Source organism: Tupaia chinensis, unplaced genomic scaffold, assembly GCF_000334495.1.
Source record: "Tupaia chinensis unplaced genomic scaffold, TupChi_1.0 Scaffold000078_1, whole genome shotgun sequence".
In the NCBI taxonomy this organism is placed as follows: domain Eukaryota; kingdom Metazoa; phylum Chordata; class Mammalia; order Scandentia; family Tupaiidae; genus Tupaia; species Tupaia belangeri.
The window spans coordinates 204,533-227,137 of NW_006159539.1; the positions used below are offsets into that span (position 1 = coordinate 204,533).

General features: G+C 52.7%; 1 protein-coding gene across 3 annotated transcripts in view; it reads right to left on the reverse strand.

Annotated features, from left to right (window-relative positions):
* Nucleotides 1-1,162: 1,162 nt before the first annotated feature.
* SNUPN (snurportin 1) overlaps nt 1,163-22,605 on the reverse strand; it is a 26,898-nt gene continuing 5,455 nt past the window's right edge. The window contains exons 1-9 of one of the 3 annotated variants that reach the window (XM_014584964.2): nt 20,797-20,944; nt 16,861-17,023; nt 15,433-15,577; nt 12,185-12,289; nt 11,834-11,966; nt 10,100-10,197; nt 6,396-6,473; nt 3,174-3,254; nt 1,163-1,753 (exon numbers count right to left, since the gene is read on the reverse strand). In XM_014584964.2, coding sequence (XP_014440450.1) covers nt 1,430-1,753; nt 3,174-3,254; nt 6,396-6,473; nt 10,100-10,197; nt 11,834-11,966; nt 12,185-12,289; nt 15,433-15,577; nt 16,861-17,018 — 1,122 coding nt within the window. In that variant the 5' untranslated portion in view covers nt 17,019-17,023; nt 20,797-20,944 and the 3' untranslated portion in view covers nt 1,163-1,429. Of the gene's footprint in view, nt 1,754-3,173; nt 3,255-6,395; nt 6,474-10,099; nt 10,198-11,833; nt 11,967-12,184; nt 12,290-15,432; nt 15,578-16,860; nt 17,024-20,796; nt 20,945-22,605 lie in introns of those variants that run through there. The other 2 variants (XM_014584963.1, XM_006142584.3) reach the window with 2 other exon arrangements.

Sequence of the window (22,605 nt, forward strand, 5' to 3'; positions counted from 1 at the left end):
TCCTTCCCCAGTTGGACAGGCAGCTCAAGCGGCTAAAAGCTGACAGGAGTCCCACTGGACGTGCCGAATCGTGTCACAAGGCTCCACTTAGCCCTTGCTTCTGCCTAGTCGGTTCCCAGAGCCAGTCCACACCAAGGCACAGCTGCCTGTAAACAGGCCCTGGGCTGGCTCCCTCTGTGCTTCTATCCGTGGGACACTGGTTCTGCTGGAGGGAACAATGAAGACCTGTTGTCCAACATGAGAAGTCCTAGAAAGGTGGACAGTGAGGCGGGGTGGAGCCTGAGGCCATGGGGAATGGGACACATCTCCTGAATGCAGAGCAGAAAAGTGACCTTTAGACACCACCTTCTACCAAAGAGCTCTGGGTCACATCCTGAAGGGACCCTGCCTCTTCAGCTCTTCCTCACCTCACTCATCTGTGCCGTAGGTCTAAAACCTGCCCTCTCTCCTCCAGCCTCCTCTTCCAAGCTCTCCAATGCTACTCTGTACTCGAGCTAAGCTGAACCTGCCTTGGTTTCCCAACTAAGGCCGTCCCGCTCTGGAGGGGTGCAGCTGCAGACCCTCTCAGCACAAAGGGGAATGCCCCTACTTGTCTGCAGAACATGCTGGGGCCTTCCTGGGAGCCCAGGCAGCTCTGACCTCTCTGCGAACCCCGCCCCAGCTCTTCCTGCACCCCAAGTCCACGCTCCATGCAGCTCTCGCACCACAGCCCTCATCTCACCAGCCAGACATGCCGTGCCCTCCATGCTGGTGGCCTGACTCTCTTGCGGGACTATGAGCCCTCGAGGGCAGGACTGAGTCCTATCCTGCAAATTCCACTCCACACTGCAGGGGCCTGGCACGAGGCTTTTCTCCTGGCAGGTGCTCCGATATCTGTGGATGTGGTGAATGAACTCCGTTTGCATCTTATCTCTGGCCGTGCTAAACCAAAGAGAATCACACTTGTCTTCTCAGAAGAGGGAACATATTCAAATACCAAGAACTGCAGTTCCTGGTAAGACCTTTCAGAAAATGAAGTTAGCAACAGCAGTAACTGAAAACTCAGCAGAATGTCAGTGCTAATGAGGGCACCAGGCCGGCCTTGGCTATCACAGCTAAGCACGACGGGGCGGGGCGCAGGGGCTCCTCGGCTGTCCACAGCTGAAGAACCACAAACAACACCTTTCCTAGGAATCGCATATATTTACACCATGGGTCTGGGGTACGCTCATCACAACAGGTGCTGCTCAGGTCGCCCGGAAAGCCACTGGGCCTGGCACCTTTCCACCGCCTGGGCCAGCACTTCAGCCAGGAGACAGACTGTGTTCAGCTGCAGTGGCTCTGCAAAGTCACTAAGATGATGTCACCTGCTGTCGCCGTCGTCCTCCTCCTCCTCGGTCTCGTTCTTGGGCCAGGCATCACCCCGTGCCTTTGAAGATGGCTGCCCTCTTCAGTTCTCCATGAGGGTCCCAGAGTGGTCGGGGTGACGGGGAGGGCTCTTCGGCCTGGGGGTGGACAGGTGCTCCAGCTCATAGCACCCACTGCCAGCGGCCTTGGTCGAAGGCGTGCCTGCCACGCCCTCCCGCTGGCCCCGTTTGTGCTCGATAATCTGTTGGAGCTGCTGCCCGGCATACCCTGGCTTTGCAGTGAGGGGGCCAGCGGGCACAGCCACCCCGAGGACATCGGACACCATGTAGGGGCGCAGCCACCCCACCAAGGGGGTGCTGCCGGGGCTGTAGTGGGTCTGCTTGTGGTAGAAGAGGAGTCCGTCCACCTACAGGAGGGGAATGGGAACAGAGTGACTCTGGGGCCACGTGTCCCCAGGAGAGCTGGACCCACAGGGGCAGGTCTGTGGTCCAGCTCTTTCCTGGGTCACTGCCAGAGGAAAGAGTCCTCGCTTCACACACGTGGTTTCCCTAAAGGAAGAAATGTCCTAGAAAACGAAATCTGGGGAAATAAAAGCATAAACAGCACCTTCCTGTTTACAGGGAGCTCTCCTACCCGCCACTTCACCCTCCTATCCACAAGGTGCTGGAGAGAAGGGGCCGCTCAGACCCAGGAGCTCTGGGGCCTGCCTACTCAGTGAGTAGGGGGCAGAAGTTCAGCCTGAGCCCAGGTCTCTGTCCCCAAACTCCAGGCAGAAAACTACTCCGAGGTTTCTGCGGCGGGGAGGAACTCCGCGCAGGATAAACTGCAGGGACCTGGACGGCACCCGAGCGCCAGCTGCTGAGCACGGACGTGGCGCCCAGAGCCGACCCCAGCTGCTGCTGCTGCAACCGCCCCTGTGTCGCCTGTGAGCCGTCTTCTGGGAACCACAGTTTTTCTCAACGGGAAGACCTCCTACAGCCCTGCATTTTCCTTCCTGTGATTCAGTGACTCATCTCTAAAAAGCATTGATTATCGCTGGGGCATAAGAGCTATAAATAAAGATGGTGTTCTCACCACCTCCTTAATTGACTCCCAGAAATGAAGGCGACAGCCTTGGCCATGTCTTATTCGGGAAGCTGTGGTCCGCCCGCAGGACTGCACCCCGCGGCTCAGGCCAACATTGGCGGGTGGAGAGGCGGAATTTTAAAGGGTGTGATGGGCAGAGGCAAACTTGTTACAGAGCCTGGAGAGAGGAAGTACAGGGACGGCCCAGGACGAGGGGCTTCGGGCAACGGGAGACTTTCAGTGCGGACGCTGGGCAGGGTCAGCTGTGAGCAAACCGGGATGGGCTGGTTACTCTCCCTGGAACACCCTCCCGCCCCCCGGCAAGTCCTGCCCTGCAGCAGCGTTTTCTCTGCGACAAGTAGGGATTAGACGGAGGGCTCCAACACTTTTTGAGATCTTAGTCACAGAAGCCTCTGTATGTCCAGCCACAGCGGTCAGATGAGAGGCTGGTTCTCAAGCTTAGATCAGAAGAGACATCCATGGAGGACCCAGGGACGGAAGTCCTGGCCACCCCCTCTAAGTCTCAGTTTCTCCTCTGTCTAGTGAGGCAGCTGATGAGCTTCCTTTTGGGGCCCTGCCGGCTCTGGTACCCTGGCCGACCTAGCAGGGATGGAGCGGAGACCCTGAAGGCGGAAAGCATGCCCTCTTGCCCAAATCAGCCCTCAACCCTTCCTGATGCCTGGACATCTGAGACCTTCTCTAACACGGTCTCCCTACACCCTACCATCACATCGGAGCGGAAAAGACAAAGGGTTCATTACCTCAAAAGGGAAATCCATAGACAGTACCTCACACAGGCTCTCGGGGGTACAAGGGAAGTTCTGCAGCCCCACGAATTTAAACTGAAATATGAAACAGAACAAAGAATGAGTACGTTACCAACGAGATGGCCAGGCTAGCAGGTGAAAAGCTCTACCAGAGAACGGTTTCAGGCCCCTGCTCCGCCCACCACCTAAAGGATGAGTCCATGGGTCTCATCTTTCTTTACACACAATGACCATCGGGGAGATGCCGAGAATCACTGATGCCAGCCTCACCTCCAGGCCCTTACTGAGCTGGTCTGAGCTGGGCCCAGGCCATCTGCAAGCTCTCCAGCTGACTTGAACATGCAGTGAGGGGCCAGCCCCCAGCCTGGTGGTTAGGGCAGCTGGATCCCACATGACCAAATACATGGTTCAAGTCCCAGACCTGGCAGCTCAGGGAACATGCCTGGCACATGTATGTGTATGTCCAAAATCCTGAAAGGATAAATGGAGAAGGGGTTATGGCATGACCTTTCCTGAGTGAAGGAGAAATGTCACGCCTCTCTCTCTACCTCTTCCTATGAGCGCGTGCACCCTCTGGCAAATTAAACGAGCAGAAACACGTAGTAGGGACCGAGAATGGCTGTGCTGTACTAGAGGGGCTGTGTGACACGCTGGCCCATGATGGTGCCCCTCATGAAGGGTGAGTAAAACCCTTTTCATGCCAGCAGGGATGTTTCTAAGTTTGCTATCAGGGGCATATGCTTGCTGGAAAGACAGGGAGAGGGAAAGGGAACGTGAGAACTCATCCCACACGGTGGATGGCCACGCCACAATCCCTTCTCCTCTTGCAATTTTGGGCACGCATGCACATGCTCCTGGCATGTTTCTTAAGTCACAAGTCTGAGATTTGAATCATGCACACAGTTGGTTATGGGGGACCCATATGGGGGACTCAACCACCACACCCTGGCTGGCTCCCAGCAGGAACTGTTAGACTGAAGCAGTGTAACAAAGTAATTAGGACTGCACACCCCACAGTAGAGAGCCTGAATCCCAGCCCAGCCAGTCATTTAACCTCTGCGTGCCTCCACTTTCCAATCTGTAAAATGGGAGGATAAAAGGATCTGCCTCACAGGCTTGCTGTGGAGAGTCAATGGGTAACAAGCTCCCCTTCCTCCAAGCATGTTCTTTGGGACCTCCTAAAAACACCGCCAGCAGCAGAGACTGCATTTACTCTATGACTGCTTGCCTAGTTGCCTTTAGACAACTTTGTAAGTGATCTAAACAAATGTCAACCTGCAGAGCGTAGCTAATGAAGCACCCTGAAAATAGCCACTGCATATTTAAACCGCTGAGCAGAGAGCCATGATACCTTGGCTCGTCAGGACCTTGGGACCTGGGGGAAGGCAGTCTCCTCTATAAAATGAAAAGACTGGGGCCAGCAGATGGCATAGGACACTGGATCTCACATGGTCAGATGAATAGTTCGAGTCCTAGACCCAGCACTTTTTTTTTTTTGAAGAGGTTTTCGCTATAGGGCGCATGCGCTCGCCAAACAGAGAGAGAGACATAGAGACAGAAAGCGAGAAATCACCCCCCAGGGGGGATAGTCACGCCGCAATCCCTTCTTCTCCATTCTCCTCTCGGGATCTTGGGCACGCACGCACACGCGCCCAGCGTGAGTTCTAAGCCACTGGGTCCAGGACGCGAACCGCGGTCGACTACGTGGGAGTCCAGCGACATAGCCATTACGCTAACTGCTGGTTCCCTAGACCCAGCACTTTGAAAACCATACTGGACGTGTGCATGCATGCCCAAAATCCCAAGAGGAGAATGGAGGAGAAGGGATTGTGGTGTGGCCACCCACTGTGGCAGGGTGATTTCTCACCGTCTCTCTTTGTGTCTCTCTCCAGCAAACACACACACCCTATGGCAAAAAACTTAAAAAAAAAAAAATGCTGTTTAGGATTCTGGTCCACAGGTTCCCAAATGTCCCCACATCAGTTACAACGAAAGGCTCGATGAAAGACTCTGGGGCCTCACTCTGGCGTTTCTGCTGTAGCAGATCTAGGGTCTCCAGACGTTCTTTAGGGATTCCAATTCAGGCTGGCCTGCTGGTTAAGGAAGCCAGGTCCTACATGGCTGACTGCACAGCTGAACCTCACCCACAGTGGCTTGAAAAACGTGCCAAGCATGTGTGTGTGCCCAAAATCTCAACAGGGCGGGGTGCTTCCCTGCCACCACCCTGATTTCTCATAGGGGCCCTTTGGCAAACTTTTTATAGAAGAATGAAACCAAGAATCACTGCTCTTGTATCTGAGCTGGGAAGCCCATCATCTAGTCAGTGCCTAGTTTTATTTTTAAGAATTATTTTATTTAACTGTTTATGCATTATTATTATATTCCAGTTAGATTAGAGAGAGACAGAGAGAGCAAAAGAAGTAAAATGAGAAAGCAAGCCACCAGGTCCAGAACTTGAACCGTGGTTGGCAACGTGGGAGTCTAGTGCCTTTAACCACCACGCCACCTGCTGGCCTCCAGTCCCTTCTTTTGTTGTTTAGGTTTGTTTTATTATACAACGTGTGCACTTACAGAGACAAAGAGAGAGTGGTAGAGAGAAAGAAAATAAGAAAGCACCCCCCATGGGGGATGGCCATGTCACAATCACTTCTCTGCCATGTCTCCTTTGAGATTTTGGGCACACATGCACCAGTGGCCAGCATGTTGCTCAAGCTGCTGGGTCTAGGACTCGAACTGTGCTATTGGCCACGTCCGATCTAGCTACCTTAATCTCCACGCCACAGTATGGTTCTTACACAACGCTCTAAACTAAATGTCATTCATCTTATTTTACAGACACAGAAATGAAGGTCAAGCAAGGCTATTCACTTAATTAGTGATTATCAGAATAAAAGATGGAATCGGGCGTGGACAGCCGCGAGGCCCAGCCCTCCCATCACACACGTTGCCTCAGCGAAATCCGTTCCTGACGGCACAGAGACAGCGACCCATCCTGGGACCCTGAGGCCGGCCTTACGGGATTGAGCTTGGTCTTCTCTCCTAGCCCTTCTTCTTCTGGCAACTTGGAAAGCATCCAGTAGAATCGGAAGTCGGTCTGCATGGAGAAGGGAAGTGGGGGTTAGATACTCCCTCCCATCACACACGTTGCCTCAGCGAAATCCGTTCCTGACGGCACAGAGACAGCGACCCATCCTGGGACCCTGAGGCCGGCCTTACGGGATTGAGCTTGGTCTTCTCTCCTAGCCCTTCTTCTTCTGGCAACTTGGAAAGCATCCAGTAGAATCGGAAGTCGGTCTGCATGGAGAAGGGAAGTGGGGGTTAGATACTGCTCTTCGCCCGCCGTAGTGAAGACATAAGCATGTCTCTCTGACCCCTATCCCCTCAGAACCATCCAGTCAGGAGGGTGCTTAAAAACCTTTGCAGTGGGGCTGGCAGGTGGCATGCTGGTTAAGGTGCTACACACTCCCACATGGCCGACCATGGTTCAAATCCTGGAGTCGGTGGCTTGTTTTCTCACTTTCTCTCTCTCTGGTCAAATTAAAATAAATGAATGAATAAATAAGATTAAATAAATAAGTCTTAAAATTTTTTGGTAGGCTCATTAGTGGCAGTTAAGCAATCATTTATCACTGAAGGCCTATATGTGTCAGGATCCATGCATAGGCTTTAAGCACAGAATCTTTTTTTTTTTTTTTTAAAGGTTTTACCATAGGGCACATGCGCTTACTGAGAGACAGAGAGAAGTGAGAGATCAGACCCCTGGAGGGATGATCACATGGCAATCCCTTTTCCTCCATTCTCCTCTTAGGATTTTGGACACATGCACACATGCCAGGTCTGAGACTCAAACTGTGGTCAGCCATGTGGGAATCCAGTGCCTTAACCATACCGGCTGCTGGCCTCCAGAAATCATTTTGTTCTGTTAAGTTTATTTATTTACTTCATGAGAGAGATCCATACACCCTCAACAGGGTCTTCACGCCACGATCCGCCCCGAATCTCACCAGCCCAGATCACTGGCAAGTGCACACACACGTGCAGGGGAGGTCCTGGGCTGTGACCTTGGGAAAGGTCTTTGGGAAAGGGAGGACGTTTCCAAGTGGATCCATTGTATCACCGCTGTGCCACCATCTGGCCCAGGTACACAACACCTTATTAATCTGCAGCCCTGGCAGTTGTGTTACCGTTTTCTCCATTTTACAAGTGAGGACTCTGAGGTTGAGAAAATTTAAGCCATTTGTGTGGGTACAAAGAGAAAATACTGTGGGACCCAGGACTTTCTGACTCCAAAACACATACATTCACTGTTTCATTTTAGTCCTGAGCCCTACAAACTACATACAGTTAAAACTCTTCGCAAACTACTTTATTCTCTGAATTATTGATCTATGTACTTCGGTAGCTATTTAGAACCTTCTACCCTTTTAAATTATTTTGTTTGGGGAACCAGCAGTTAGCGTAATGGCTATGTCGCTGGACTCCCACGTAGTGGACCGCGGTTCACATCCCGGACCTGGTGGCTTAAACTCACGCCGGGCACGTGTGCATGAGTGCCCAAGATCCCGAGAGGAGAATGGAGGAGAAGGGATTGCGGCATGACCATCCCCCCTGGGGGGTGATTTCTCGCTTTCTGTCTCTATATCTCTCTCTGTCTGTCTGGCGAGCGCACGCGTCCTATAGCGACAACCTCTCAAAAAAATAATTATTTTGTTTGGGAAAATATAAAACAGCCTTTACCTGGGACTAGCAGTTGACATAATGGCTATGTCACTGGACTCCCATCCCATGTAGTCGACCGCAGTTAGAATACTGGACCCAGTGGCTTAAACTCGCACTGGGCACATGTGCGTGCGTGCCCAAGATCCCAAGAGGAGAATGGAGAAGGGATTGTAGCATGGCCATCCCCGTTGGGAGGAGATTTCTCACTTTTTGTCTCTCTGTCTCTCTCTGTCTTTCTGAAGAGTGCATGTGCCCTATAGCAAAAACCTCTCCAAAAAACACAAACCAAAACAAAACAAAAAAAGTCTTTTCCTTTTTTTTTTTTAAATTTGCCAGAGGGCACGTACACTTGCCAGAGAAAGAGAGAGGGAGAGAACACCACCTGTGGGTGCTGCAACCCCCCCCACCGCTCCTTCCATCCAGCATTCTGGGCACACACGCACATGCACCCAGCATGGTTTTCCAGGTCCAGGACTCAAATCACACAAATGTGGGATCCAGCTCCCTAACCACCAGGGAGCTGGATCTTTGTATTATACCAGTGTAAGTGGTTTGTTTTAGTTACTAAACGTATAGGCTGTGAATGCATGTCACGAAACACCCTTTAACAGAACTAAAGGAAAGTATGTTCTGGATGGAATTTCCATTCTGGGCTAGAGGCACGGCTCTGCATGTGGCCACAGCACTGGACGTGGGCAGCTCTCAGCCCCAGATCTGTGAGGAGACTAATAATGGCACTTCCTTACAGGGTTGTTTTGGGGTTCAATGGTTAGGCTATAGGGAGCTTAGCACAGCAAATCTCTATGGCTGCCACACCAATGAGATTCTCTTTAGAACCTGGAGTACAACCTCCTCTGGAAGTTGGAAACCTGGCATGGGCAATGGCCTTGCTAAGCAGCATCCTAGGGTCAACCCTGAGTCTCACATTTGAGCCTGCACCCTTATGACATGAGCCCTAGGGCCAGTATGTGGTGCGGTGGTTATGGCTGACCGTGGTTCAAGTCCTGGACTTAGAGGCTTGCTTTCTTGTTTTGTCTTTCTCTATCTCTGGTCAAATTAAAATAATAACAAATGGAATTAAATAAATTAATCTAAAAAAAAAGAAAAAAGCACAAGCCCTACCCTATAGCTTCAGACTCAGGTCTGAGAATGTACTCCCCCCCACCTATAGGGCGTGTGTGCTTGCCAGACAGACATAGAGAAAGAGACAGAAAGCAAGAAATCACCCCCCAGGGGAGATGGCCACGCCGCAATCCCTTCTCCTCCATTCTCCTCTCGGGATCTTGGGCACGCACGCACACATGCCCAGCGTGAGTTTAAGTCACCTGGTCCAGGACTCGAACTATGGTTTACTACATGGGAGTCCAGCGACACAGCTATTATGCCAACTGTTGGTCCAAGAATGTACATTTTTTCAATAGATATTTTTGCTATAGAGTGCATGCGCTTGCTGGGAAGACAAAGACAGAAAGTGAGAAATCACCCCCTGTGGGGATGGCCATGTTAGTCCCTTCTCCTCCACTCTCCTCGCAGGATCTTGGGCACGCACAACATACATGTGCCTAGGTGAGCTTTAATCCGCCAGGTCTGGGGCTCAAACTGTGGTCGACTATGTGGGAGTCCAGAGACATAACTAATACACATCTGCTGGTCCCAATCAAAATTTTAAAAAGAAAAACAAACAAACAAACAAACAAAACCCCAGCAGTATGAGGAAAGTGGGTGAGGGGTAGGAGACGGTGCCAAAATTAAACCAGAAGGGAGAAGGCCGGGGCCGCTCATTGCTTGGAACGTCTCCTTCTAGATCCCCCTTTGATTTTGCCCTGCCATTTCCAGGACCAGGATTGGCTGGTGAAGGAGTGCAGGGCCTTCCATTCCACCTTCTCTTCCTGGGGCCGCCTGTGCATGGAGGCACCTCCGCCTACAGCCTGCCCTGCCCCAAGTCCTCAGCCCACACCCCTGCTGCTCCTCTCACCTCCCCTTGAGAACTGCTACGCTTCCCTTAGTTCCTGCTACTGAATGCTTTAAATTCGGCTCATTTAAACACACGGAGAGATGCGGGGGCATTAGATGACGTTCCTGATACACCACATCCTATGCGCGCCGAGAAGCTGTCACATACACACCCGCGTGCTGGGCCATGCTTGCGTTCCGGGAGGGAGGAGAGGGCAGCAGCAGTGTGAGGGCAGGGCGGCCCTTACCTGGCAGTCATAGAAGGGGTGTCCCCGCCAGCACATCACATCCAGGACGTAGTAGGTCTGGTTTGCCTCACTGTAAATGCAATCCAGAATGGTGTAGTCTGGGGACACCATGCAGAGAGTCAGCACAGGGTTCCCCTTGCAACCAGGCTTCCCTCCGCCCCCATCTAGGGACCCATCCCCAGAAGCTCCAGTCCAGCGAGCCGCAGCCTCGGCACTCACAAGCCCTAAGGACTACAACTGGTGAGGAAGGGCACTCTCCAGCCCACCTGGCTACTGGAGTAGTTCAGGGGACAAGAAATAGGACAATGCAAGAGGGATCAAGGCACCCCGTGAGCTGAGTGGGACTCCTGAACTTGTAGATGAACCGGGACATTTACTCACCTAGAGAGGCCCGTGTTTGAGAGCAAGTCACCCTCCTTTCATTTACAACTACTTTATTTTTGGAGAGAGGTTTGTGCTATAGGGCATATGCGCTCTCCGGAAAGACAGAGAGACAAAGACAGAAAGTGAGAAATCACCCCCCAGGGGGGATGGCCACGCGCAATCCCTTCTCCTCCATTCTCCTCTCGGGATCTTGGGCACGCACGACATGTGTCTGGTGTGAGTTTAAGCCACCAGGTCCAAGACTTGAACCACGGTCGACTACGTGGGAGTCTAGTGACGTAACTATTACTCCATCTGCTGGTTTATAACTGCCTTCTGGCTCCTTTTGCAGGTATCGTGTTGCTGGAAAACGTCAGCCCAGAGTGGCCCGGGCCTGTAAGGAAGCTGCAGCCCGGCTAAGGAGCGGTGATGCTCAGAGCTGAGTCATGCAGGTCCACTCAGCAACAGGAGTTCCAGGAGAGAGACTGGAGCAATAGGAAGGCACAGGGGGAGAAGACAGCAGCAGAGTCTTCTGGGGTCTGGAGGATTTAAACCACAGGGCAGAGGGAAGGGGGAGTGGCGGGAGCAGGGGGCCGGAAGCATGGTGAGCTGGCAATGGGTGGGGAGCCAGGAGGTGAGCTAGGAGGCTCCTGAAGGGGACAGGAGACCTTGGTGCCTATCGAGGACGGTCATCTCTTCTCAGTGGGGAAGTCTGGCTCCAGACAGAGGGAGTCTGGGCAACAGAGAAGAGAGCAGGGGTCAGGGCGGCTCTGCTGATTGCTCCCGAGTGACTGTGGGCCAATGAGCTGAGCACCGGGCCCTCAGCGCTCGGCTAGGCAGGTGGGCAGGAGAGGCTGAGGCCAGGACCATGATAAAGGACAAGAGGAAATCTGGGGGGAGCCCCAGAAGCGAGTATCATTACCCTCGGCATTTTCTTGGGACCATCCCCAAAAAACTGCGTCTGTCACCTGGTCATGAGGTCCAGGGCATGACCTTCATGGGGAGTTCACAGCCCAGCAGGCCTCACAGGGCTAACGTTATTCTGTAGCTGAGGAGGCCAGACTTGAAGGGGAGGCCTGACGCCTGGGACCAGTAGGCCATGGGGACAGCCCCAAAGTGGGTCTTTAAAACAAGGAACCAAGTCAGCCCAGTCATCCAGTGGTTAAAGGAGCTGGATCCCACATGGGCAACCGTGCAGTCTGAATCCCAAGCCTAGAGGCGCATGTGTGCATGCTCGGTCCAGCAGGACCAAGGAACGGAGAAAGGGCTGCAGCGCGACCATGCGCCACCGGGGTGGTTCTCCTCTCCCTCTCTGTCTCTGGCAGAATCACACAAACACACAACTGACCAAGCACGGACACGGCCGCTTACTGATGGGGACGTGACGAGCAGACACCCCGCAGGTACCTTTCGCAGTGCTTGAGCGCTGCCTGTTGCCCCCCGGCAGCAGGGACGAGAACCTGTTGACACAGTAGCCACTCTTCGTGTAGGCACTGGTCCAGCCCTGCAGAGAGGTGACCGTCCTTCTTAGACACGAGATCGCCTTCCCCTGGCTGCCTCATTCTGAGGTGTCCTCAGCCCGGAGACGGCTCTCCACACCCTCCGGCAGGAAAGCGTGGCAAGCCCCAGTCCTGGCACGACTGTTAGGGCAGATGGGGAGAAAAGAGTCCCTCCCGCAGCAGACCAGGCCTTTGGCAGGGAGCGCAGGGGACAGCCACTCACCCGGGAGGCCACGATGAGGGCTCTTTTTCCAACAGGGCACACGACCACAATCCATTCCTGCCCCAGGTCTGAAGGAACGTCAATCAGCCACTCAGAGAGCATCAGCTGGGAACAGAGGACACCGTTGACGAGCAGCAGGGCCCGGGCTGGTGCAGGCGGTAGCAGACTGAAGTGCCAGGCTGGATGACACGGGAGCACCAGGTCTGGGCCCCGAGCTGACCTGGAAACAGGCCGAGCGTGCACGTGCCCAGGACTCTGCCAAGCTGGAGGGCTGCAGTGTACGAGACCTTGTCGAGGGTGCCTGCCTCTCTCTCTGCACGCTCTCATGAATAAGATAAACACATTTAAAAAACAAACAGGCTCAGCAGAGGTGTGCTATGGCAGTGCTCACAACGACAAAGCACCTATGGCCTGCATGTGCCAGACGTCTTCAGAAAGATCATGGAGCGCCAGCCCATGGCCTGGTGTTTCTGGGAGCTGGATCCCACATGGCAGACTGCATGGCTTGAGGACTGGACCTAGCAGCTTGAAAAACCGGCCAGGTGAGAGGGGATTGCATAGTGACCATTCCCCATAGAGGGCGCTCTCTCCCTCTCTGTGTCTCTGGTGAGCTCATGCACCTTCTGGCAAATTAAAAAAAAAAAAAAAAGAATGAGGACAGAAAAGGCTGACAGTGGGACCTCCGCCCCACAGGCTCTCAGCAGTCAAGCTTGTTTCCTGCGCAGTTGACAGGACAGAGGCCACTCCCTGTGAACTTCAGCTCCTCTGCTGGACCCCGTGGCCTGCACCCACCACCGTCACCGCCTCCCACTGCTGGGCTGAGGGACCTCTTCCGTCCCTGTCACCATAACTACGCTGACCACGGGCTCCACCTCCGAGATGAAGTCCCTGACCCTGAGACGCATTTCTCGGACTGATACCCAAATACATACGCCCAGCGAGTTTCTCAAGCTGCCAGGTCTGGGACTTGAAGTACAGCTGGCCATGTGATCAGGCTCCCTTGACCACCAGGTTAGCCCACTATAGGCCAGAGGAGGCCTCCTCACTGCCAAACCATCCCTTCCCTCTCCCTGCTCCCTCCCAGCACTGCCTGCCCTGGGTGAGGCTGCTATTCCCATGTTAGCTCCAACATTCTTCCACACTCCCTGAAAGCAACGCACTTTTCCGGGGGCTGCCTTATAGATGCTATCCCCCTTGCAGAGAGAGCTCTCTCTTTAAAAAAAAAAAAAAAGAATTCTTTTTAATATTTATTCATTCGTTCATTTTAATTTGACCAGAGAGAGGCACAGAAAGAGAGGGAAAGTGAGAAAGCAAGCCACCAGGTCTGGGCCTCGAACCGTGGTCAGCCATGTGCGAATGTCCAGCACCTTAACTACCATACCACCTACCGGCCCGATCTCATCTACTTTTACAGCTGCACCTGTCATTGCTGATCCTCCTCCTCCTTCCTCTCTAGACCTCCCTCTCTCCCTCCAGGTCTGTGCTGCCCACTACACCTTAAACCCAGTAAATCCAAGTGGGACTCACTACCTTCTGCTGCCAAGTAGGCCCCAGCCCTGGAGCACCCTCCCCTCCCCTCCTGCAGCCTGGAGCCCTGTTAATGGCACCATTGCACTCTGAATCTTAAGTTCAAGGCATGCTCAACTCTCCCTCACAGGATGTAGTGAGAAAACACCAAAAGTTCAAGTGACACTTGGGTGCGTGTGTGTGTGAGTGTGTTCGAGAGTGTATGTATGTGCGCCCCAAATCCTGATGGTAACTGCAGGGGGGGTTGCGCTCGCTCGCTCTCTCCCTCTCTCTCTCTCTCTCTCTGGCAAACACATGTGTTGGATTGCTGTTAACAATCATTCTCAGGACCAGCAGATGGCATAGTGGGTACATTGCTGGATTGCCAGAGTCAACCACAGTTCAAGTCCCAGATCTGTCAGCTTGAAACTCAAACTGGGCACATATGCGTGTGTACCTAAAGTCCCAAGAGGAGAATGGAGGAGAAGGGATTGCAGCATGGCCATCCCCCTCATTTTCTGTCTCTGTCTCCGTCTCTCTGGCAAGTGCACACGCCCTTAAAACAAAAAGCTCTCTAAAAAAGAAAATCATTCTCAGCAGTTCTCTGCAATCTGATGGTCTAACCCCTGCGTATCTTCGAGGCCTTTCACATCCCTTCTGTTGCCCCCTTCCCATCTGCCTGCTCCATCCTCACTGCCCTGTAGCCTGCTCCTGAACAGGCCCTGTGCGTCTTCTCACCACCAGGCTCTCGTTCAGCGTCTGCTGCCCGGAATGCCCTGGACCTCTGACTGTCCATGTCCTACCCACCCTGAAGGCTGCTTTCTTCTTCTTGAACCTTCCCAACTTCACACCTTTGTAACCGCCCTGGTGGGAAGGAATCTCACTTTCTTATTGCAAAAACCATGGTCTACACTTACTCCAGGTCAGGGCTATTCCTGGTCCGTGTCTCTCCCCTGTGGCATGGCCGACCTGATTTAACCCAGAGGAGGTCCTTCAGCAATGCTTGTGACCAGAACTGAACTGCACTTTGTCACAGAGGATGTTCTGTGTTGTATCTGGGGCACAGAAAGGGATGTGGGGCACTCTGCAGCCACATGCTGAGGGCAGGTGAGGACTCCAAGGTGATAGATGCTTGGGTTTCACCTTCTGGAAAACCTGGAACGTCTGCGTGAGGTCAGCCTCCACGCCTGCTCCCCCGTGACATCACAAGCTACACTGTCTGGGCCTCTGGACCTAATTGGGATCTAGATCCAAGTCTCCTTGTGCTCTGCTCCTTCACGACCTCCACCATCTGCTGGCCAGCCGACTGGCCAGGCTGCATGGGCAGGCCCGCTTCACTCTAGGGTGGCTGTGTCTCCCACCTGCTCGAACCAGCATGTGAAGACCAGCACTGTCTGGGGACCACTCCTGACCACATGTAGGGCCCGGGGCGGGGCTGGGTAGTCCCAGACCACAACTGCCGGCAGTGCCTACTCACGTGATGGGGATGTGGGGTCTGTCATTGCAGTGACGGCTCATGGTTCCGCAGACCTGAGACCTGAGCCAAGAGTTTCCACACCCAGTACTCATGGGCTCCACCGAGTGGAGGTCCTGAGCACCTATGCCAGCCTCACCATCCCGGCTTTCTGCGTACAGCACTCTGAGGATTCCAGGCCTCGCTTTGAGACACGTTTACTGGATGGGCTCTGGCTAAACCGTGGAGGGCAGGGGCTCGCAAGACTGCCCCTCTCTAGACCGTTCACCTGGTTAGCATAGCGCTTGGGAAGCTTCTTGCCAGGGTCGACATCCATGTCTTCATCGGCTTTCTTATCTTCCTCCTCACTCTCCACCTCTGCCCAGTCATCCTCGGCCAACCTCCTGGCATGGTTCACGTAATCCAGCCGCTTGCTGAAGAAAAAGAACAGAGGACAGACAGGCCTCAGGTCATGCAGGAAGTTGTCTGCAGTGGACATTTCCTGCAAAGGCTCTACAGGGGCAGAGTACGAGCCGATGGGACGTCCTGCACCTAGGGCAATACAGTCAGCTGCTCCTCGCGGATCCTAAACGGGACCCCCCCAACCACACTTAGCCTTCCTCAGGGCTCCCTACAGGTGGGCAAAGAAAATCTTTTTTAAGCTTTTCACCATAGGGTGATGCGCTCACAAGGGAACGAGCAGAGTGAGTAATCACCCCTTGGGGGTGGTCCGCTGCAGCCGTCTCCAGTCTCATGTCAGGATTCTGGGCACACATGCGCACGTGCCCAGTGTGATTTTCAAGCTGCCAGTTCCAGGACTTGAACTGCGGTGACAACCATATGGAATCTGGCGCTTTAACCACCATGTATTTGGCCACGTGTATTTTGAATTTTGAACAATATGAACATGATACCTATTCCAGAAAAAATAACTATGAAACACAAGGTAGGGTAGTGGCAAAGGAATCTGGGACTGCCATCTGTCTGCAAGCCAGAGGCCAAAGGAATCCTCTCTGTTGGACATACCTGGGGAGGGTGCGCCAGGCCCCTGCAGCCTGTAGGGGAATCCTGCAGCTGTCAGGGGCTGCTCTGGCCACTGTGTCCTAAGTAACGGCCCAGAAAAAGCTCCTGCTGCACCCTGCCCCAGAGCAGCTCAGCTGCACACGCTGTTGTCCTGCCCCTGCCTGTTGGCCCTCGGCAGCAGGGTTAGGATTAGGGTTAGGTTAGGGTTAGGACATAAGTGTATGGACGCATCTCCTCAGATCCCCGTGGTGTCATTTGTCTTCAATGCCCAACAGCCCCACACACAAGCTCAGGCTGACTGCGCACCAGAAGGCCGTACCAACACCAGGGTGGACAGCATGGGGGAAGCCACACATAGGCAACCCAGGAAATGTGGGGAGTGGAAGTCTGGGTGTGGCCTGCACAAGTCCCTAAAGCACAGAACTTAGGGCTGTTGCCAGAAAAAAAATTAGGAAAATGTAACCAAGTAATTAAGTTTTTGCTCTCAAACTTCAGACTGCCCTTACTCCCTCATCTCCTCCGAATCTCTGAGTATAAAAGTGGCCTACCTCCTCCAGGACTTACCCCTCCTGACCCTGGGCAGGAAGAGCAACCCAACCCTTTCAACGAGTCTCCTTTGAAAGGGTTCCGGAGGGAGAGGAGCAGCCTCCCGAAGGGCCCCCAGCCCCCAGCTGAAGCGCTCATGCATCCTTACGACTTCTGCAGCTCCAGTAGTCGGCGCCGCCGCTCACTCTGCTCCAAAGAGCTGTACTTGGATTTGTACTGGCACAGGCGGGGGTGCGGGGCAGCTGTGCTGTTCAGATCCTGAGACACAGAAAAGCTACTGGCCAGGGCTTCACTCAGCTCTTCCATCTTCCCTACAAAGGAGAGCAGAGAAAAATGGTCCACTGGTTTCCTACGGGCTCCTGTGCAGACAGGATGTAACGGGATGGCTGCTGCCCTAAAACCCCCGCTGAATCCAGTCACAACGCCCTCCTAGGGGGAGAAAAAGAAGCTACAGGGCATAGGAGTTACATATTAGCTGTACCAGTGTTGTTTCCTGTAGACATCTCAATAGCTCTGAGGATACAGATAGAAACCTAAATGTTCAGGCAGTCCAGTGGCACAGTCAGTGCTGGAAGCCACATGGCCAACTGGCTGACTGTGAGTTCGGATCTCCAGGCTGGCTTGAAAGTGTGCTGAGTGCATGTGTGCACATCCAGGATCCTGACGGGTTGGGGAGCGGGGATCGCAGCGCGAGGACTGTGCCTAGGGCGCGTCTGTCTTGTATGCACGTGCAAGCATTATCATAAATATACTTAAAAACAACCAGAACCACCCACTAAGCCTATCCACCCCATGCTTGAAGGGACCTTTCTCTCTGTTACCATCACCAGGAGCCCTGTGGCAATGTCCAGCCATGTGACCGGGCATCTGATCTCTTTCTATGTAGCGCTAACTAGTGATCACTCGAAGACTACTAATGATTTGACTCTGATGCGCATTTCACCCAGCTGGTAGTTCAGTTCTCTAATAGATGCCAACTCATATTAAGAAAATGGAGCTCCAGGAGAAATACTAGTTCTGGGCCTCTGAGGGGGAATAAGTGGAGCCAAAAATTCCAAACCAGCAGCTGTGTTCTTGTTTTACAGTTTGGTTTGGCTTTGTTCTGGGTGGGAGGAAGGAAGGCTTCAGGGCTCCTATACGGGACTCACTTGGAAAACAGGCAGGATGTGCACGGCTGCCCACCGCCAGGAGCGAGGATTCCTGTTAGGAGGGCAGGGGCGGTAACTACCCCAGTGGGGGGGAATACCCAGGTGGGCCCCAAAGCCTGGAGGTGGAGAGATGGAGGTGAGCTCACACTTCACACTGAGAATGAAGAGATGAGGCGCCCAGGAGCCACCCAGCGGTTGAGCCAGTAAGAAAAGAGGAATAACAGGGGAATCCATCTCACACAGTGGCCCAGCCCAGCCCAGCCTTATAGCACGAGCGTAAACCACTGTGTGAGCCAGAGGGCACTGCGAGTGCTTAAACTCTACCCCAGCTTCCAGTGCTCTGAGCACCAAAATCATGGTTCAGTCCAGAGACTCCATAGTTAAAATACAATTCCAGGGTCAGGAGGTGGCACACTGGTTAAAGTGGCTGGATCCCACACCACCGCCTGCAGTTTGAGTCCCAGAATCAGCAGCTTAAAAAACATACCAGGTGGGGACCAGCAGGTGGCGTGGTGGTTAAGGTGCTGGACACTCCCGCATGGCTGACTACGGTTCAAGTCCTGGACCTGGTGGCTTGCTTTCTCACTTCCTCTATGTGTGTGTATGTCTGGTTAAACTAAACTAAATGAATGAATAAATAAAATTACATAAATAATTATTAAAAAAAAAAATACCAGGTGCGGGGCCAGCAGGTGGCATGGTGGTTAAAGTGCTGGGCTCTTACATGGCTAACCATGGTTTGAATCCCGGACCTGGAGGCTTGCTTTCTCATTTTCTCTCTCTATTTAGCACACATGCCCTGCAGCAAATTAAAATAATAACAATGATTAATAAATAAAATAAAACTTAAACAACATACTAGGTGCATGTGCATCTATGCCCAAAATCTTGAGAGGAGAATGGAGAGAGGATTGCAGTGTGGTCATACTTCCGGAGGGGGTGCTTTCTCACTTTCCCTCTCTCTGTCTCTTTCTCTCTGTGTCTCTCTCCAGCCAACTGTGGTACCCTATAACCTATTAAAAAAAAAAATCATGATTTAATAAATAACAAAAAAACTCCATAGGCCTCTACTTTTTTAGGAGGAGGGATATAATTTCTTTCTTTTTAAAAAGAGAATTATCTATGTGGGGAGCCAGCAGGGAATATGGTAGTTAAGGGTGCTGGACTCTCACATGGCCAACTGTGGTTCGAATCCTAGACCTGGTGGCTTGCTTTCTCACTCTCCCCTCCACCGCCAGTCAAATTAAAATAAACAAATAAAGTTAAAATAAAAAATAATTATTTCTTTGGGATCAGTAGATGGCCTAAAGGAGCCAGTTTCTTTCTGTGTGCCTCAATGAAATCTAATGAAAAATTCGTCCCACCTCTGTAGGTGTCCCATCGGGAGCTGCTCACTCACCAGCATGTCTGTGTTCCCTTTACCAGGCTCAGGTCCTGTCCTATTGAGATGGACGAAGGCAGAGGAACAAGCCTTCTGGGTCTTGAAGTCTGCTTCTGGTGAGTGCCCCAGCTTTAGGCCTCCCTGACATCTCAAACCCGTTCCAACTGTACATGGCTGAGTCAAAGGGTATCATGAAGAGGGTCCTAATGCAAACTCTGGGACCACGATAGCGGCCTATGGCCTACTTAACCAAGGGACTAGACTCAGAGGCATCAAGGTGGGTCAAATTGCCTGTGCAAACAGAGTATTCACAGATGTCGCCCTAAAGTCAGCAGGGCCCCTGCAAATCCACCCACACTTCCTCCTCGAACATTTGCCAAGAAGTCTAGATGCACTCTGGAGGAAAAAAGAATTAGGTCATGCCCTAAGTGCCACAGACCAGCCTGAGGGATGGAAAGAGCTGCTTGACGGGCGACTCCTCCTCCCAGACGCTCTAGGATGGGGCCATCTCCCTACTCCATCAGAACACTCATCTAGGGAAACAAAGGTAACAGGACTTCTCAAGAGGGACTCTCATATTCCTGGACTGACAAAAGTTGCCAAAGACACAGCCAGAAGATGTTGCATCTGTGCTCAAGTAAACCCTGGGAAGTCAGTTCCCCCATACCATGGGACCAGACTCTGAGAACAGAGCCCTGGAGAACACTGGGGGCTCGACTTCACCGAGCTCCCTCATGAGGCGGCAGGGCACCACCCCTGCTGGTGTTCATAAACACTTTTTCTGGTTAGGCAGAGGCATACCTCACCAAATCCAAGACAGCACAGGTAGTTGCTTCACATTATGGTCTCAAATTGTCCCACGCTTTGGGTTGCCAGAAACTCGGGTCCAACAATGGTCCGGCGTTCACCACCCGTGTTACTCAGATATTGGCAAAATGTTTAAAAATGGAGAACTTCACTGTGTCTATCAACCTCAGAATTCAAGACAAGTACAGAAAATAAATAGGATGCTTAAAAAAGCTTGAACCAAGTGGAAGTTGGAGACTGGTGAAAACTGGGTGAGTCTTCTTCCTTTTGCCCTTCTGCGTGCACGTTGCACCCCTTACGCGTAGGAATTGACCCCCCCATTTTTTTTTTTTTGGAGAGATTTTCACTGTAGGGCGCGTGCGCTCGCCAGACAGACAGAGAGAGACATAGAGACAGAAAGCGAGAAATCATCCCCCAGGGGGGATGGTCACGCCGCAATCCCTTCTCCTCCATTCTCCTCTCGGGATCTTGGGCACGACGCACACGCGCCCGGCGTGAGTTTTAAGCCACCGGGTCCGGGACACGAACCGCGGTCGACTACGTGGTAGTCCAGCGACATAGCCATTACACTAACTGCTGGTCCCCAGGAATTGACCCCCTTTAAAATAATGTTTGGAGGGCTGCCTCCACTTGTCCCCAAGACTGATGAGGAGATAAAAGGGGAACTTTCCAACCATGCCTTTTTGAAGTCCCTGCAAGCCTTACAGGTATCAGCAAAAGGAAGCAACACCTTCTCCGGGAAGCTTACCAGCCTTCAGGTCTTCAACCAGGTGACAGCTGCTGGCAACCTGCAGCCTGGGGACTTGGTGTGAATATGAAAGCAGGAGTCTGCCTCGCTGGAGACCTGTTCGGCTGGTCCTTTTCCCGTCGTGCTATGCCAACTGTAGTCAAGCTGCATGGAGCAACGTGGGATTCACCACACCCAAGTACAAAGGACGACCCCCACTGGGACTGACGAGTGGCATAACCCCTTGCGTAAATCCTAGCTTGTTTCGGAACCCTGGGTTTCCCCACACTTTGGAGTTTTAACCTAAATGCACTGTTACTGGGACTAGCAGTTGTGTAATGGCTATGTCGCTGGACTCCCATGTAGTCGACTGGGGTTTGAGTCCTGGACCCAGTGGCTTAAACTCATACCGGGCACTTGTGCATGCGTGCCCAAGATCCTCAGAGGAGAATGGAGAAGGGATTGCAGCATGGCCATCCCCCTGGGGGGTGATTTCTCGCTTTCTGTCTCTGTCTCTCTCTGTCTGGCGAGCGTATGCGCCCTATAGCAAAAACCTCTTTAAAAAAATGCACTGTTACTCTAGGGAGTGAGGCTGAGAGAAAACAAAACCCTAAAAGTCCTCTCAGCCCAGGTAAATAAGGACCTTGACTAACTGGACTAGAAGAATCCCTCGGCTCATTGGCCAAAAGGATTTACAAAACAGAAGAGGCTTAGTTGTTCTTAAAACAGAGAGGCCTATGTTTGGGATCAAGTAAAGCTTGCTGTTTTTACACCAACAAGTCTGGGGTGATAAAAAAAAAAAAGTTTAAACCAACTGAAAAAGTGGTTACTGGTAAGAAAGGAAAACTAGTTTAACAATGAATAGTTCTAAGTAGCCATTATTGTCCCATTCTGGTACAATAAACAGATTCAAAGATTTTAATCTTGAAAAAAGCCAGTGGGGAATGTGATAGACTAAAACAGGTAAGAAAAATGGTGTATGTTAGGCTAAGATGCATCCCGTAGGCCCGCCTCACCCACCCCATCGAGCAGAGTGAAGACAAGGTGTGGTTACACGTAAGGAAAGACACGCTGCTCCGCTCTGTACACTAACAGACTGCTGGTAAAGGAATACAGCAACCCTTGCAGACCTTCCTCCCTATAGCCCTCTCACCCCCACCCTTGCCAAGTGTAATGTTCCCCTGTGAGTTTGGTGCTTAAATGCTCTGCAAAGCTGTGGATCAGGGCTGTCGAAAAAACAAACCACTCCCTGCCAGTGGCAGGAGAGGCAGTCCCTGGCCAGGATGGCAGTCTCTGGCCAGGAATAAAGGCTCCTAAAACTAATTTATTGGTGGTCCGGTCTTTATGATATCTCGCATCACAACACCTTCATCTCCACCCTTTCGAGATTTTAGGCATCCATACGCATATACTTGGCATGTTTCAAGCTGCTGGGTCCGGACTCGAACCGTGCCATGTGGGCTCTAGCCGTCTCAACTAGGACGCCATGGGCTGCACCCCATGATTTATCCTGATATGGGCGCCCACTCTGCCTAGACCCACACCTTCCCTCAAGGCTGTCCCGGGTGGGCTCCCACTCTTTCGGCCTATTCCCCTACGGTGTTGGGTCCTCAAGCGCTCTGACCTCGGCCCCAGGAGGTCTCATCTCCCACTGGGACCCACCCATCTAACTGCCAAATGGCCTCTCCGGCCCCTTCCCTGCGCTCCAGACCCTCCCTGGGCTCCGCGCAGTCCCCCTCCTCCGCCCCGCTGTCGTTGCAGGTCCAGGCGACCCTGCCTGCAGGGTTCCAGCCCCGGGGCCTCCACTCGGCCGTCCCCCCCCCCCCACAC